At 28.0% G+C, this 14,475-nt stretch overlaps 1 protein-coding gene across 1 annotated transcript in view; it reads left to right on the top strand.

Moving 5' to 3' along the window:
* The first annotated feature begins 223 nt into the window (after positions 1 to 223).
* LOC107447716 (uncharacterized) overlaps positions 224 to 14,475 on the top strand; it is a 28,346-nt gene continuing 14,094 nt past the window's right edge. Inside the window, exon 1 of the mRNA XM_016062712.4 lies at positions 224 to 434. Coding sequence (XP_015918198.3) covers positions 391 to 434 — 44 coding nt within the window. The 5' untranslated portion in view covers positions 224 to 390. The remainder of the gene's footprint in view (positions 435 to 14,475) is intronic.

Below are 14,475 nucleotides of genomic sequence, written 5' to 3'. Positions count from 1 at the left end.
ATACTAATTAGAAAATGCATAATGTGTATTTTCCACACATTTTCAAAGCTACTTAATTTAATACTTCATATTTTAAAAGAGCTAAAATATGTTCAACACTCTTCCCTATAGTATATATGTTAAATAAAATAAAAAATTTATAAAAGTTGAGAAAAATATTTTTGAATTTTAAAAAATTACACAAAACAGTTTCGCTTGAACATTTTTGAAAGTATTTTTTTTTTCACTTTCTTCATCCGCTTTTTGGTTTCCATGGTAATAATATAGTAATTCTCTTCTCAATAGGGTTACTTGTAAAGAAGGTGAAGGGGGGTGGGAGGTGGCTGAAGCAAGGAAAAAAAAGGACTATTTAGGTGAAGCGTAAGGCCGCGCATCACTTCACAGTTACTAATGGCTGAGATTAAGCAAGAAGGTACGACTTCGCCATCGAACAGGTAATTTCTCTTTTTTTATTCGAAAACCCATGCCGCGTTAAGTCGTCTTATTCTAAAATTGGATTTCTCTTTACTTCTCTTTTTCTGTTTTTTTTTTTTTTTTTTTTTTTTTTTTTTTTTATGTTGTTCAAATTCGATCTTTTAAAAAGGGAAATAATCACTATATTTTATTATGAAAAATTTAAGAAAATTATGACATTTGTTGAATGCACTTGTTTTTTTGTATACATTACTCTATGGATTATTGGTAAAATTAAGCTTAAGGATATCTTTTTTCTTCCTCTCTGTTTAGAAAAAGGGGCTTCGATTGCTGCAAAATTATATCCGAAATGCGTACAAGCAAAAGTTTTAAGTAAAAACACATAAAATATTCCCTTAGCATATTATATCTGTAGATTTATTTTTAGAAAATGACAATTTTTGTTGAAATAAGCTTAAATATATTTTTTTATGCTTGTGTTTCCGTTTAGAAAAGGGTACTTAAATTGCAACTAATTCATATTCAGTACTATATGGATCGACATTAGAACTCTATTGGATCGACAAATTAGCCTGAATATATTGAATGTTCCTTAAAGATATTATCTCATTTTCGTAGATTTTAGAAACTGCTGATTTTGGTGACATTTTTTTTCAACACATGTTACAGTGGATACTATTGCTGAAATAATTTTGAACTTTTTTTCATGCTGCTTCAATTTCGTAGGTGTTTAAATTGTAGCAAAATTAAAATGAATACTATAAGTGTCGATATTATAACTGGATGCATATTGATTTTATTAAAAACTAAAAGATAAATATATTAATTTTTCTCGGAATAAATAATTTTATAATAAAAAGTGGTTTAATTACAGCAATATTATAATCGCTATAATATGCATTGTATTTTTAGTGAGTGTACGTATAAGTGTTACATGTTTGTGTTACTTTTTTGTAGGAGATTTTTGAAAATTATTATTTTTATAGTATTTTTATCGAGCATTTTTCAGCATTATTTACAACATAAGTTTATAGATATTGTTTTGCTTTTTTTTGTTCAAAAAAGGATGTTTTTATTACAAAATTAACATTGGTAAATGCCTTTTCTTTTTAGTTCGAACTGAACTCTTACCAATATAAATTATTCCTTAGAAATATTATTTTATTCTTGGGCATTTCAGATAATTATGATTTTATAGTATTTCTTTATTTTTTTCATCTAAGTATTTTTAGAGATTGCTTGCAATATAATTTAATGAATATTCTTTTCCTTTATTAAAATACGTGTTTCAATTTCAGAATTAAGATATTTATAATATGATATATGCATTTCGTTTTAGTGAAAACTGAAAGCTTACGTATACTAATTATTTTCAGAGTATATAACTTTATTCTAGTCTGTAACTTCTGCCCGACACTCAGTTTCCCGACAGGTATGTTAGCCCAATAACTCATTTGTCCAAAAACTCACTTACATTGTTAGAAATCTCTCTCAAAAAATGATTAAATAACAGTTATATTTGTTATTTTATTACATTTAAACAAAACAGTCAAATAACTATAAATAAGATGGTGTTTAAACTGTTAACTGTAAGAAAAAACTTTTATTAACTGCTAAAGCAACTAAAACTAAGCGGTTAAGCAACTTAAAAAATTTCGAACCAGCTTAACCCACCAAATGAAACCACTTAGTTCCTTGCAGCTGTGTTGATATTATAGCCGAGAGTTAAAAAAAAGTAGTTAAAAAAATTGTGAAGTTTTTTATTAACGGTTTTATAATCATACTAGTTGAAAGTGGTTTCGAAACTGGAATGGTAAAAAAAGGTTTTTCACCCTAAACTTTACTGTTAATTGAGTGGATAGACTGCCTCCAGTTATTTTTTTCATATTTCAGATAGAAAATTATAACAGCGTATCAGATAGATTTGTTCATCTGACAACTCCTTCGCTTGAAATAAATCTACGAAAACCCTAACTATTTGACAAATATTATTGAAAAAAACATTCACTAATTTATTAAAATTTATAATAATAAATAAATGTATATAAATCATATAAGCAATGGTGGAGTATTATATTAACCATAACCAAAATAATATGTGTGACAAAAAACTATAATAATCAATTAAAAAAATTTTCAAAAAATTACCAAAAATAGATCGTTAGCAAATTATGAGCTGAATTAATATTATCCACTGCGTATTATTTTTCCTCAGCTGAAATAAAAAAGATTAAGAAAATTTTATAAATCCACTGTCTCGGCAGAAAGCAAATATTTACTCTGATTTTTCTTATATGTTTACCCTGTCAGACAAATCTACTGTCGGGAAAATGAGCTGACGGGAAAACGGAGTTTTAAAGATGTCGGGCAACCGAGTGTAAAATGACATTATCCTTTTTATTCGTGAAGTAGTTTTATATGTATATCTATTTGCTTTCCGTACATGTTACTTTATATTATTTTAAGCATGACTTAATGGATATTTTTTCCTTTGTTTTATAAAAGAGGGCTTTGATTTCAAAATGAAAATTGTTAAGATAGGCATTTTATTTTTAGTGATTGTTAAATGTTTAGGTACATTAACTATTCGCTGGGTATATTTCTCTATTCATGTGGATTTTTGAAAATGTTGTTTTAGTAATATTTCTTTGTTTTCAGTACACGCTACTAAAGAGTTTATGTTACATGTAGTTATGGATATTTTCATTATTTTTTTAAATAAAAGGATGGCTTGGTTGGGAAATTAAAATAGATATGATATGCACAACGCATTTTATTTTTAATCAGAGCTAAGAAAACTGGGTTCATTTCATCATATTCATTAGGTGCATTATTTTATTCATGAAGATTTTAAACAAGATTGCTAGTAGTATTTCAGAGTTTAAAGTATACTTTACATTTACAATAATTGGTTTCATAGGTTTCTAAAAGTATCGTTTCTCTCTTTAAAAAAGTTGCTTTAATTTAAATAAGTAATTAAAATAAGTGATATAATGTGCTATATGTATTTTATTTTCAACGACAGCCGTAAATATGGGCATACTACATACGCTCTTGGTAATTTTTTTGTACTTAGAGATTTTAAAAAATGAGAATTTTTGTATTCGCTACAGTTCGATATACAGTATACTGGTTTTAGTATTCGCAACAACAAGTATAATTGGACACATAACTTAATGAAATTCTGCGTTTAGAAAATGTTTTCTGTATTTAGAAAAACGTGTTCAATTTTAAATTATAACTGTTATAATATGGATTTCATTTTTGGACAAAATTAAATTCTCTGAGTATATTTCATAAAAAAAAAACTTCATATTTAGTTTAAGAAAAACAAATAGTTTTATATGCATTATTTGTATAAACAACTTTAATGTATAAACAACAATCTAATGTTAAATTTGTCAGATTGTTCAATAATCTAACAAATATATGCATAACTCTGCAAACATTAGATTCAAATTTAGTTCAGTTATTGATTCATATTCGAAAATTCGCTATTGAATAAAGACAGATTGAAAAAAATTTATTAAGGAAATGATTTTTTTAACTATTCTGTTCTAATATGTTATTTATATAACGTCTATACATGTTTTTACTTAGTTACATATAATACAATTTTATGCAACAATAATGATACAAATTTTTTAAAGAAAAAATTATTGAGTCCTTCATATGATTCAACATTTCTAGAAGTTGTATTTTTTTGAGTATGATTATGATTAGAGGAAAATCTTTTAAAAGACATATAGTTTATACTACAGTTTAAATAGGGCATATTATTTTTACAGTAAGATATCCACAACTCTTTCTAAGAAAAAAGATTTAAAAATAAATAAATAAACAAAATATTTTCCGTATTTTTAAGAATTTAATGAAATAATTGCACAAAAAAAAATTTGGCTTTTGAAAATTTCTTGATTAGATTTACTTCATAAACAATTATTTAAAATTTTGACAAGTACTAACCAACGTCGAAAAAGATGTAGGTCAATTTTTTGTATAAGAAAAGCATTCATTTACTTTCCTACACCTATATTCTCTTACAATCCCTCATTTTAAAAGCGAACAATCAACTTTAATTTTCTCTAACATTCCAAACGTCAAGATTTCTATTCCACGGTTTACAGTTAAAACAACTCTTTGAAAGGGAAAAAAATGAGAAGAATAAATAGTTCATATATTGCACAAAAACTCATTTTAAAGCATTTTACGTCATATTTCTGCAAAGTGTGTAATGCAATTATCATTATGTTTTATTAAGCACTCAGAGATCCGAAACCCCGATATATTAAGGCTCCATTTATTTCAATCGCATATAATACAAACATCATCATTACCTCTGAAAGAGTTTTAAGAAAAAACCTAATTCCGAGTTTTTTTGTAAGGAAAGATGATACATTATTAACGTCTTGAGGTGCAATTATTATCATAATCATATGTGGCCTATTTTTAGAGTTGAGGCTTATGATGGAAAGTGGGCTCATCACGCTTCATAACTGATCTCTGATCTGTAAAACAGTTGATTAGCCAACCGAGGCATATTTTACTTTTAAAGCATATTCTTACCTCACTCTTTAAAATTCGTGATGAAAACAGAACGGATATGTGTTGCTTATCCAATTGGAATAATGGTAATTGATTGATGATATGACTTCTTTTAAAATAATAAGCTGATTTTTTTTCAATAATGTTTACGGGATATTTTTCACGTGAAATTTTTAGTAAATATCACGTTAAATTTTTAGTTTGAACACAATTTTAGACGTAGATTTAGGAAAATGAACAATATTTGAAATGTGTGTTTGGAAAATTGAATATAGTTTTAAAAGCATATTAAAACATTTACGTAAATCCGTGTTTAAAAGATGAATATAGATTAAAAAGCACATTAAAAAATTAGCATAAATGCGTGTTTGAAAAGTGAATATAGTTTAAAAAGCACATTAAAAAATTAACAGAAATGTGTGTTTGAAAAAAGAACTTAACTCAAAATGCGTATTTAAGGCAGGTATGGTTTTTGACATTTTTTCGATCCCCTATTTGAAAAAATGGACGCAACTCAAAGTGCGTGTTACTGGATATATAAGAAATATATAAGAAAATGTACATTATTATGAATGTCCTCGATACATAAGAAAATGCTCATTATAATATAAGAAATATAAGAAACGTCCTTTAAAAATAAACGCTTTTCTTCCAGTAAGCAAACGGAGGTCCGGGGTAGCCTGGTTGAAAATGCACTGGACCTATGTCTAAGAGGTAGTGGGTTCGATCCTCGCTGATTGAAGATTCCCCGCGTAATAAATAGAGACTGATGCACGTTAAATCTGTCGAGTCACAAAGTCCTCCAAGGTTCCATATCAAACCTCTGGGAGTATTGATTCAGGATTTTCCTTGTTTTCTGGATTGGTTCAAAATTACAAGGCTACAGAGTTAAACATTAGTATTCGTAAATCCAAAATTAGGTCAGCTGTTCAACGACGATTATAAAATGAAATAAAAAGTACGCAAAAAGACTATAATTGATTTATTTTAATGTTAGTATTTTTTAAATGAATATAATGTTAAATATGTAATAATATGTGTATAGTATCTAACATATACACATTATTACATATTTGATATCTAAAAAAAATCTTTGATGTCTGGGCAAATACTACTTTCAAACACTGGAACTGTACATAAACTTGTACATAAGTGAACTTGTACATAAAATTAATTGTACAAGTTCACTTGTACAATTAATTTTACTCGTACAATTTTATAAACTTGTACAATTAATTTTATGTGCAAGTTCACTTATTCAGTAACAAAATCGTAAATGAGGTATACAGTATTTCAAGTACATAATGCTGGTTTAGCTATTTGTAGTTTTAGTTTCATATAGATTTTTTATGAAATTTTACAGAGTTTTAGTATGAATGTAGTACCGCTTTTTATGTATAAATAAAAATAAACTTAAAATCAAATTTCTTTAAAGCAGAAAGAGAACTATTTCGAAAAAATGAAAAAAAAATTCTTCTTTATTAATTGCAAAGTTTTTAATTTAAAGTTTTAACTGATAGGTAAACGAATTCATAAAATGTTTAATTAAACTTAAAATTAGCTACAAAAAATTCGCAGCAGTTTTTCAAGTTTAAAATTTTAAAAATTTATCTAAATATCTTCTAAGAAGTAATTTTATTCAAAAACAAAAGTTTTAAATGTGTCCTAAAATTGCTAGCCTAACAAATAGCATCCTTTTTTGAAGCTATATACAAAATGTTTCAGTTTCGATGACTATTTTTAGAACTTTTAAGCACTATTTTTTATTTAAAAAAAAGGTACTAATTACAGTATCTACGATACTAATTAGAGTAATTATGGTATCAATTATTTTTAAACTGATCATTTAAATTTCATGTGAATGTAATTTTAAAAGCAAAGTAAATGTGTTTGTTATCTTGATTTAAGTAAGATCTTAACTTATTCGTTAACATCGTTCTTAACTTATTCTGGAAATCCTTATGTTCCTAAATTGTTTCGAAAAATTCCTTTAATTTCTGTAAAAAATAGATCTACGCTTTTCAAGCGCTCGTTTAACAAGAAATATGCGGAAATCTTATGTTGAGTAAAAAAAAAACATTTAGTGAACTTTTACTTTCAAATAATTGAGTAGAAAAAAAACTCTGATATTTAAACGTTTCCATTAAATGCCATTTAACAGACGATTTAACTCAAGAGTTATCCCTTTATGATGTCTAGTCGAATCACTATAAAACGTTCGATTGAAGATGCACCATAATTATTGTTCTTTTTTTATGCAGTTCATTTAACTTCTTACAGAAATCACATAGTTTTTTTCACTTAAAGTTAAATATTAAAAACCTTTACAATCATAAGAAAAGTATGTCAGAATAAGTAAAATAAAAACACTCAAAAATCATTTTAAGATCTATAGATGTAAAATAATGTATTGCTCTAGTATTTTAATCTGATTTATTATGAAAGCAAAATAAAATAATGATCAAAAAATATATAAGTAAGCTTAATATAAAAGCAAATGTTTAAAATTGTGAAAATAGAAAATAATTGTGGGAAACTTTCATTTTTAATTTTTTTTCCTTGCTGATACGGATTTTATTTCTAAGAGAAATCGTTTCTTTCATAAAGCATTGTAATATTGGAAATTATTTTAACATTAATATTTTTTAATAAAAATAATATGTCAAATTGAGCTGAATGAAAATATTTCAAATGACAAAATTTAGAATCCGTAATTGAAAAACAAATTGGAACTCAATAACTGAGAAACAAAAACCAAAGGGTTAAAATTCTGAAAGTAGAAAAAAAAGTTTGGAAAATCGTTATTTTGATTTTTTTTCTTATGAAATAATTCAATATCGGATATCAATATAATATGATAGATAACATAATAAATATCATTATTAATATCGGGATTCATTAAATATCTAAATAAGTTTTATTTAATTCAAAAGTACAAATTTAAAATGCTAAAAATGGAAAGCGATTTCAGAAAAATGCCCTTTATCAGATCGTTTATTTCTTGTAATCAATTACATTTTTACGAAAAATAGTTTGGCTGTTTTTGCCTAACGTACAAATATTGATAGCTAAAGAACTTAGGATTCAAGAACGTTTAGCTATAATGGCTAAATAAAAAAAATATATTTAAAATTTATCGATGTAAAATAATGTATTTCTAAGAATCTTAATTTATTTTGATTTATCCAAAAAAAAATTTTAAATTCCTGGAGTAGAAAAATTTTTAGAAAGTTACCATAATTGGATTTTTTTTAAATATATGCTGCTTGTCATTTTTAAGGATCACTTGTAAATAAATTAACCCTTATAAAGACACTTTTTGAGCTAAATCCTATACTACCGCATTCGATTGTTAAGTTACCTAAACTTGAAAAATGATTTTAACATACAATGTAGGATATTCGGGATCAAATTATGGTAAAAAGTACTGGCACCCTGAGTGCAGCATTCTTAAAATCCTATTTATCGTGAAAACTTTTCAGTAAATTTTACAGTAATATTAGATTGATTGACTGTTTTACGCGCTAAAAAATTTTTTACTTGTAGAACATAGTATCTACGGGCAGCTACTCAGAGAACTTATCGAATAGTTTCATGCGTAATTGTAGAAGAAAGTTTTTCATTAAATTCTACAGAAACCTTTTACAGAACACAAATGTGTATTTTTCACAGATTTTCAAACTATAAATCTCTGATCACGTTTCGTTAACTTGGCCGGACAACCTTTTTTTACCTTGTTTTCGAACCAATTTTTTCTAAAGTGTTAAACCTCATACTGCATAATGAAATGAAATTGCTAGTTTTTCTATATTCTGGAATGATATACCATTATTATTTGGAAAAAATAATCGATTTTGGAATGCTGTTCGTTGTTTTTTTACTACTAGGAGCCATTTTGTAAGCAATACAATGTATATTACGAATTAAGTTAAAGCCAAACGATATTTTAAATGCCTCAGCAATTAGAAATAAATAAATAACAAAATGCACCAGCAGATAAATATTTTCTTGAAATTAAGACTTACACTTATTGCCATAAAAATTCTCTCACTTGAAAAGAGTTGCCGGCATGAAACGAAACTTTACATACATACGTTGACAAACAATTGTGATAAAAATAACACCAAAGTAAAATGTTCATTTATTGCATTGCAAGAAACAGGTTTTAGTACCCTGTTGGGTCACCTCTAGCGCGAATACATGATGCTATATAGTCGAACATTGAGGCATACAAGGCCCGCTTTCATGATGTCCTGCAGCATCTCGTACCACAGTTTCTGTAAACTCGTCTATAATTCGATTAAATTTGGAAACTGTCCGACTTGCCTCACCAATTGCTCATAGAAATGCAAGATCAGTGACAAATCTGAGGATCGAGCAGGTCAGAGAATGGTGGTAATGTAGCGGAGGCAATCCTGAGACACCTTTGCAGTGTGTGACTGAGCTTTCAACATTGTCTCTTGGAATCCCTACTATGAGTGGCAGCACATGTGGTTGAAGGATGGCACAAGTATACCGACGGGCTGTCATGACTCTAGATCAACATCAGCAGTGACAGTGTGTCGTATATGATGGCAACCTATACCACCCCACGTGTTGCGCTGCTGTCCATCTTAGGCAGAATTCAGGTATTCATTTCGAGGACCGCACGCACGTAAACGAATGTCATCACTGCCCAAATTGAATCGGAATTTATCACTAAAAATGACCATGTTCCATTCGGTTGCAGTGCAATCTCATCGAACGTGATACCACTCCAAACGAAGACAACAGTTGATGTCAATACTGTCTACGCTGTATAGCAGCACACCACACCTACAAATCTTGAGATGGTAATGAGTGCCATCGCTTACAATACACAATAACTCCTAACATTGATCCACGCCGTCATGGCAGTCTATCAAGGCTATGATCATTCAACCATATGTGTTTCTACTCATGGCAGCACTCCCAGGAACCAAATTTTATTTCAACCCGTGTTTATTTGCACTGTACAGTACGCAAAATAAAAAAATGGACCATTCTGAATAACTTTTGATTTAATGATCGGATCTTCACGTTCTTTGACCTAATCTTAATGGTTTGAGAGGGTGACCTCAAATATGCTAATAAATTAGTGCAGATGATATTTTAAGTAACGAAATCAGAAAAAAACGTGCTTTCTCGGAATAAAAAACCTTTTTTTTTCTACGGATTCGAGTTTCTGTCCCTTTAGTTTAAGAAGGAGAGTGGTCCAAAGTTTGGATACCCCTATGGTCATTTTATTTTTTGCATATTTCACTATATCTGGAGAGCTTTTCAAGCGAATTGAACCATTTTTACACAAAATCGCAAAATTCATCTATCCAAATATAATTCCACACAAAAATTAGCTTTTAATAAATTTTTATTAGTTTTGATTATTTTATTTAATAATAGTCGAAAATTTTTAAATTAAAAGAACAAACTTTTGCAACATTTTAAATGATGTTAGTTTTACATGGCAAACTACACAGTTTGAGCGAAATCGGTCGAATATTTCGAGAGAAATTGAATTTTAAAGAAGCCGTATTTTAAAAATTGGATTTCTGAATAACTATTCAACTTATTTCGCTCAAATTTTGTATTTTGCCATAACTAATCACATTCCTTAAAGTGATGTAAAAATTGTATACCTTACAATTCCAAATTTTTAATTAAATAATAAATATTTACTAATAATTATATTTTGCATGGAATTATGCTTAGATAAACGATTTTTATATTTGTGTGCAAAGTTTTTGGATTAGCTTAAAAATCATGAGATGTGAAGAAATACATAACAAATAAAATTAACATCTCAGGATCCAAACTTCGGATCGCTCTCCTGATCAAACTAAGGAGACTATATTTCTCAGATTGCCGCTGTCTCCTATATTTTTGAGACAGAAATCCGAATCCGTCGGAAAAAAATTATATTCATTCAGAGAGAGTACATATTTGTGTCTGAATTCGTTGCTAAAAATATCGCCTGCATTAGTTATTCAGCATATTTGAAGTCACCTATTCCAACCTCTTAGATTCAGTCCTAGAGCGTGAAGATCAGATCAATAGATCAAAAGTTATTCAGGGTGGCTCATTTTCTGTTTTAGCGTACTCTACATATGTTTATTTCATTGTAATACTGAGACAGATAAGTAATGTAGTGCCGTCAAAGTCTTAAAGTGACTTGTTTACAAGTAAATAATGAAACATTACTTTTTTTTTACACTTTGAGTTGAAATAACCAGTTAGATACCAGAAGAAATACACTTTCGGCATTCGGAAACGAGACTCAAAAACATACTTTGCATGAGCAAGCATTCCTCTTTATTTCTCGGGTTCTTGACCAGCAACATATGCAAGGGGGATAGCCACAACCTGGAACATAAGAACGTTAAAATCTAACCGTCATCATCATAGTTGGCCAGATAGCCCAATTTGGGTTAATACCTTCCTCTGAAGATTTCTCCAAAAATATTTCCAATTTATCATTGATCTCCAATTCTTTTTATTGATTGTAAGAAAATCAGACTAAAGCAAATCAGCCCATCTCAACCGCAGCATTTCCTTCTTTTTTGTTCCAATGGGTATAAAAAGCAATATCTTTGTTATCGTATTGTCATCACTATTGTCATCACGTGGGCCATTCAATTCATTCTATTTACTTTTATGCACTTAATAATATCAGGTTGTTTGAAAATCTTGTACATTTCAAAGTTAAACCTCCTTCTCCAGTTATTGTTGTCATTTACACCACCAGGTATACTCCACAAAATCTTTCTCTCAAATACTCTAATACAAGTTTCCTCCAGTTTCGTCATTGCCCAAGCATATGACAAGAGAGACCAATATTTAATAAATCTTTTCAGCCCATCTTTTGCCCGATAGAGTTGGGATTTTTTATTTCAAGATACATTCTGCTATTAATAGTAATAATTGATCCTAAGTAAGTAAAACTCAGTACTGTATCCAATCTATAAGAATCTATTTCAAGATAGAGGTCTGGGACTTGAGAATAACATGCATTTTGCTTTCTCTAAATTTATGACTATTGCCCATTTGTCTTGCAGCCAACTCAAGGGCAAGAAATGCCTCTTTCAGGGTAGGAAGTAAACGAGCAATTACATCAATGTCATAAGCATATGCAAGTAGTTAAACTGATATAGCAAAATTGGGACCACTGATATTGATGTTTGAATCACGAATAACTCCCTCAAGTGCAATATGGAATATATATATATATATATATATATATATATATATATATATATATATATATATATATATATATATATATATATATATATATATATATATATATATATATATATATATATATATATATATATATATATATATATATATATATATATATATATATATATATATATATTAATTGCTTTTTTTTAACATCCTTCAAAATTTGAGTGTAATCAATTTTCACGCTGTGAGTGTCATTCCGTACGAACGGTCGATTTGTTGTTTTGAAATCGATGGTGCGAACTTAAACACATCCGCATGTTACGGTCACAGTGAGATTTACATTTTCCACTTTTCCTTCTGTTTTCCATTAAGCCTTTCGCCTTTTTTTTAAAGCTAGTTTGTAAAACTAAATATAGAATTTATTAGCATTCGTCTTTCAAATTGTTCTTCGAAATAAATTTTCTTATCAAAGTACTTGAATAACCTAAATAACGAATACTAATTTACGTAAAAAACTTCTTTGCAAAATAACGAAGAGCGGAGAACTTTCTATAATATAAATTTACATATTTCCAGATAATTTTTCTTAATTTAAAAATATTGAAGAGAATGGGGATTAATAAATAGTTTTAAATGGAATTGTAACTTTTTTTTTTATTCAGGAAAATAATTTTAAAAAAATTTCAGAAAATGTCTCTTGTAAAGGTTTCTAATTATCGCTGCCCAATTATTCCACAGTAAAAATTATTTTAATTGATAATAATTGCCAATTTGAAAATGTATGTTTAATGTAAACACCACGGGGGAAGCGCAACTAGCAGCACAAAATTTATGTAATTGTCGAAGCAAATCTTCTTTCTGAAAATGACACAGTTTCGAAAACGTTAAATCAATATCGATGCAGAAGCTTTGTCTTGAAATCGAAATAAAATTCGATAAATCAAATCTTCTTTTATTTTTACATTGTAAATAATTTTCAGTTCTGAGTAAACTTTAACAGTTTTGTGATAGTCTAAACTTCTCGAATTTCAAACTGTTCTGTGCGAATTTCAATAGCGTTTATTACCATTTGTCAAAATGGGTCTTGGTTTGGATGGAGTCCACACACTTTTCAACTGTGTTCAAGAGTAACAGTAAAAAGTGCGCATATGTCGTCATTGCATGTGTTGCTATGGCGACCGCTGCTGTGTTTCTTTTTATTTTCACTTGCAGACATTTTTAATGTATTTAATAACAATAATTTAAAGTATTTTTATATTATTCTTATTATTAACGTATGATTACTGGCTTGACGGTGATTTCAATATAAATATAAATGCTGAAGAAGGAAAAGTATTTTGTGACGTCTTGAAACACGTACATAGGCAGGATTTGAAAACCAATCCGACGACAAACATCAATTGAATCAGATTTTACAACCCATGATTTGAAATATTGTGGCGTTTAACGGAGTCAAACGATATATATATATATATATATATATATATATATATATATATATATATATATATATATATATATATATATATATATATATATATATATATATATATATATATATATATATATATATATAACGTTACATATGTCGAGCTGCTTGACAAAATAGGGCATAATTATATACAGCAGTTGTATATTATTTAAAATGTTATAAACAACCATATTTCTGTCAGATGGTACGAGAAGAAGTTTACCTTTATTTTAGCATCTAGTAATAACAAATATTAATTCAAGATTGATGAGTTTTAGCTTCAACTTTATTTATCAATGCATCTTATACGATGGATGTCAACCTTAATGAAAAGATAGATAAATTTGTTGCATTAATTTGTTATAATAAATTTTTTTTCGGTAGTTTGCGACTATTTAAAATCTTCTAACGTAACTTTAATGCATTTTAACAGATACCTAATACAAGAATTTGTCTATACTTTAACAGTTTGCAACCAGCAATAAATTCAAAGTTGAAAACTATTATCTTCAATTATATTTATCAATGCATCTAACGTTGCATAATGACGAACTGTTTGGCAAGATAGAGAATCAATATACATCAGTAGTTTGTATAGTGTTTCATTTTAGATCTGTAGTTTATATGCTTAAATTATTCTAAATAAACTTTAGCGCATTTCTGTCAAATAACAGTTAGTATATATTTTAGCATACAGTGTAACAACAATTGATTCAAAACTGGTGTGTTTCAATTTTATTTATCGATGCATCTTACCAAGTGAATGTCAACCTGTATAAAAAAGAAAGATCAATACATATCATTAATTTTTTATAAATAATTTTGTTTCAGTAGTTTGTGAC

This window comes from Parasteatoda tepidariorum, chromosome 2 (assembly GCF_982258835.1).
Source record: "Parasteatoda tepidariorum strain Cologne lab strain chromosome 2, Ptep-v5.0, whole genome shotgun sequence".
NCBI lineage: Eukaryota > Metazoa > Arthropoda > Arachnida > Araneae > Theridiidae > Parasteatoda > Parasteatoda tepidariorum.
Note: the sequence above shows the minus strand (reverse complement) of the source record. Positions and strands in the feature narration are given on the sequence as shown.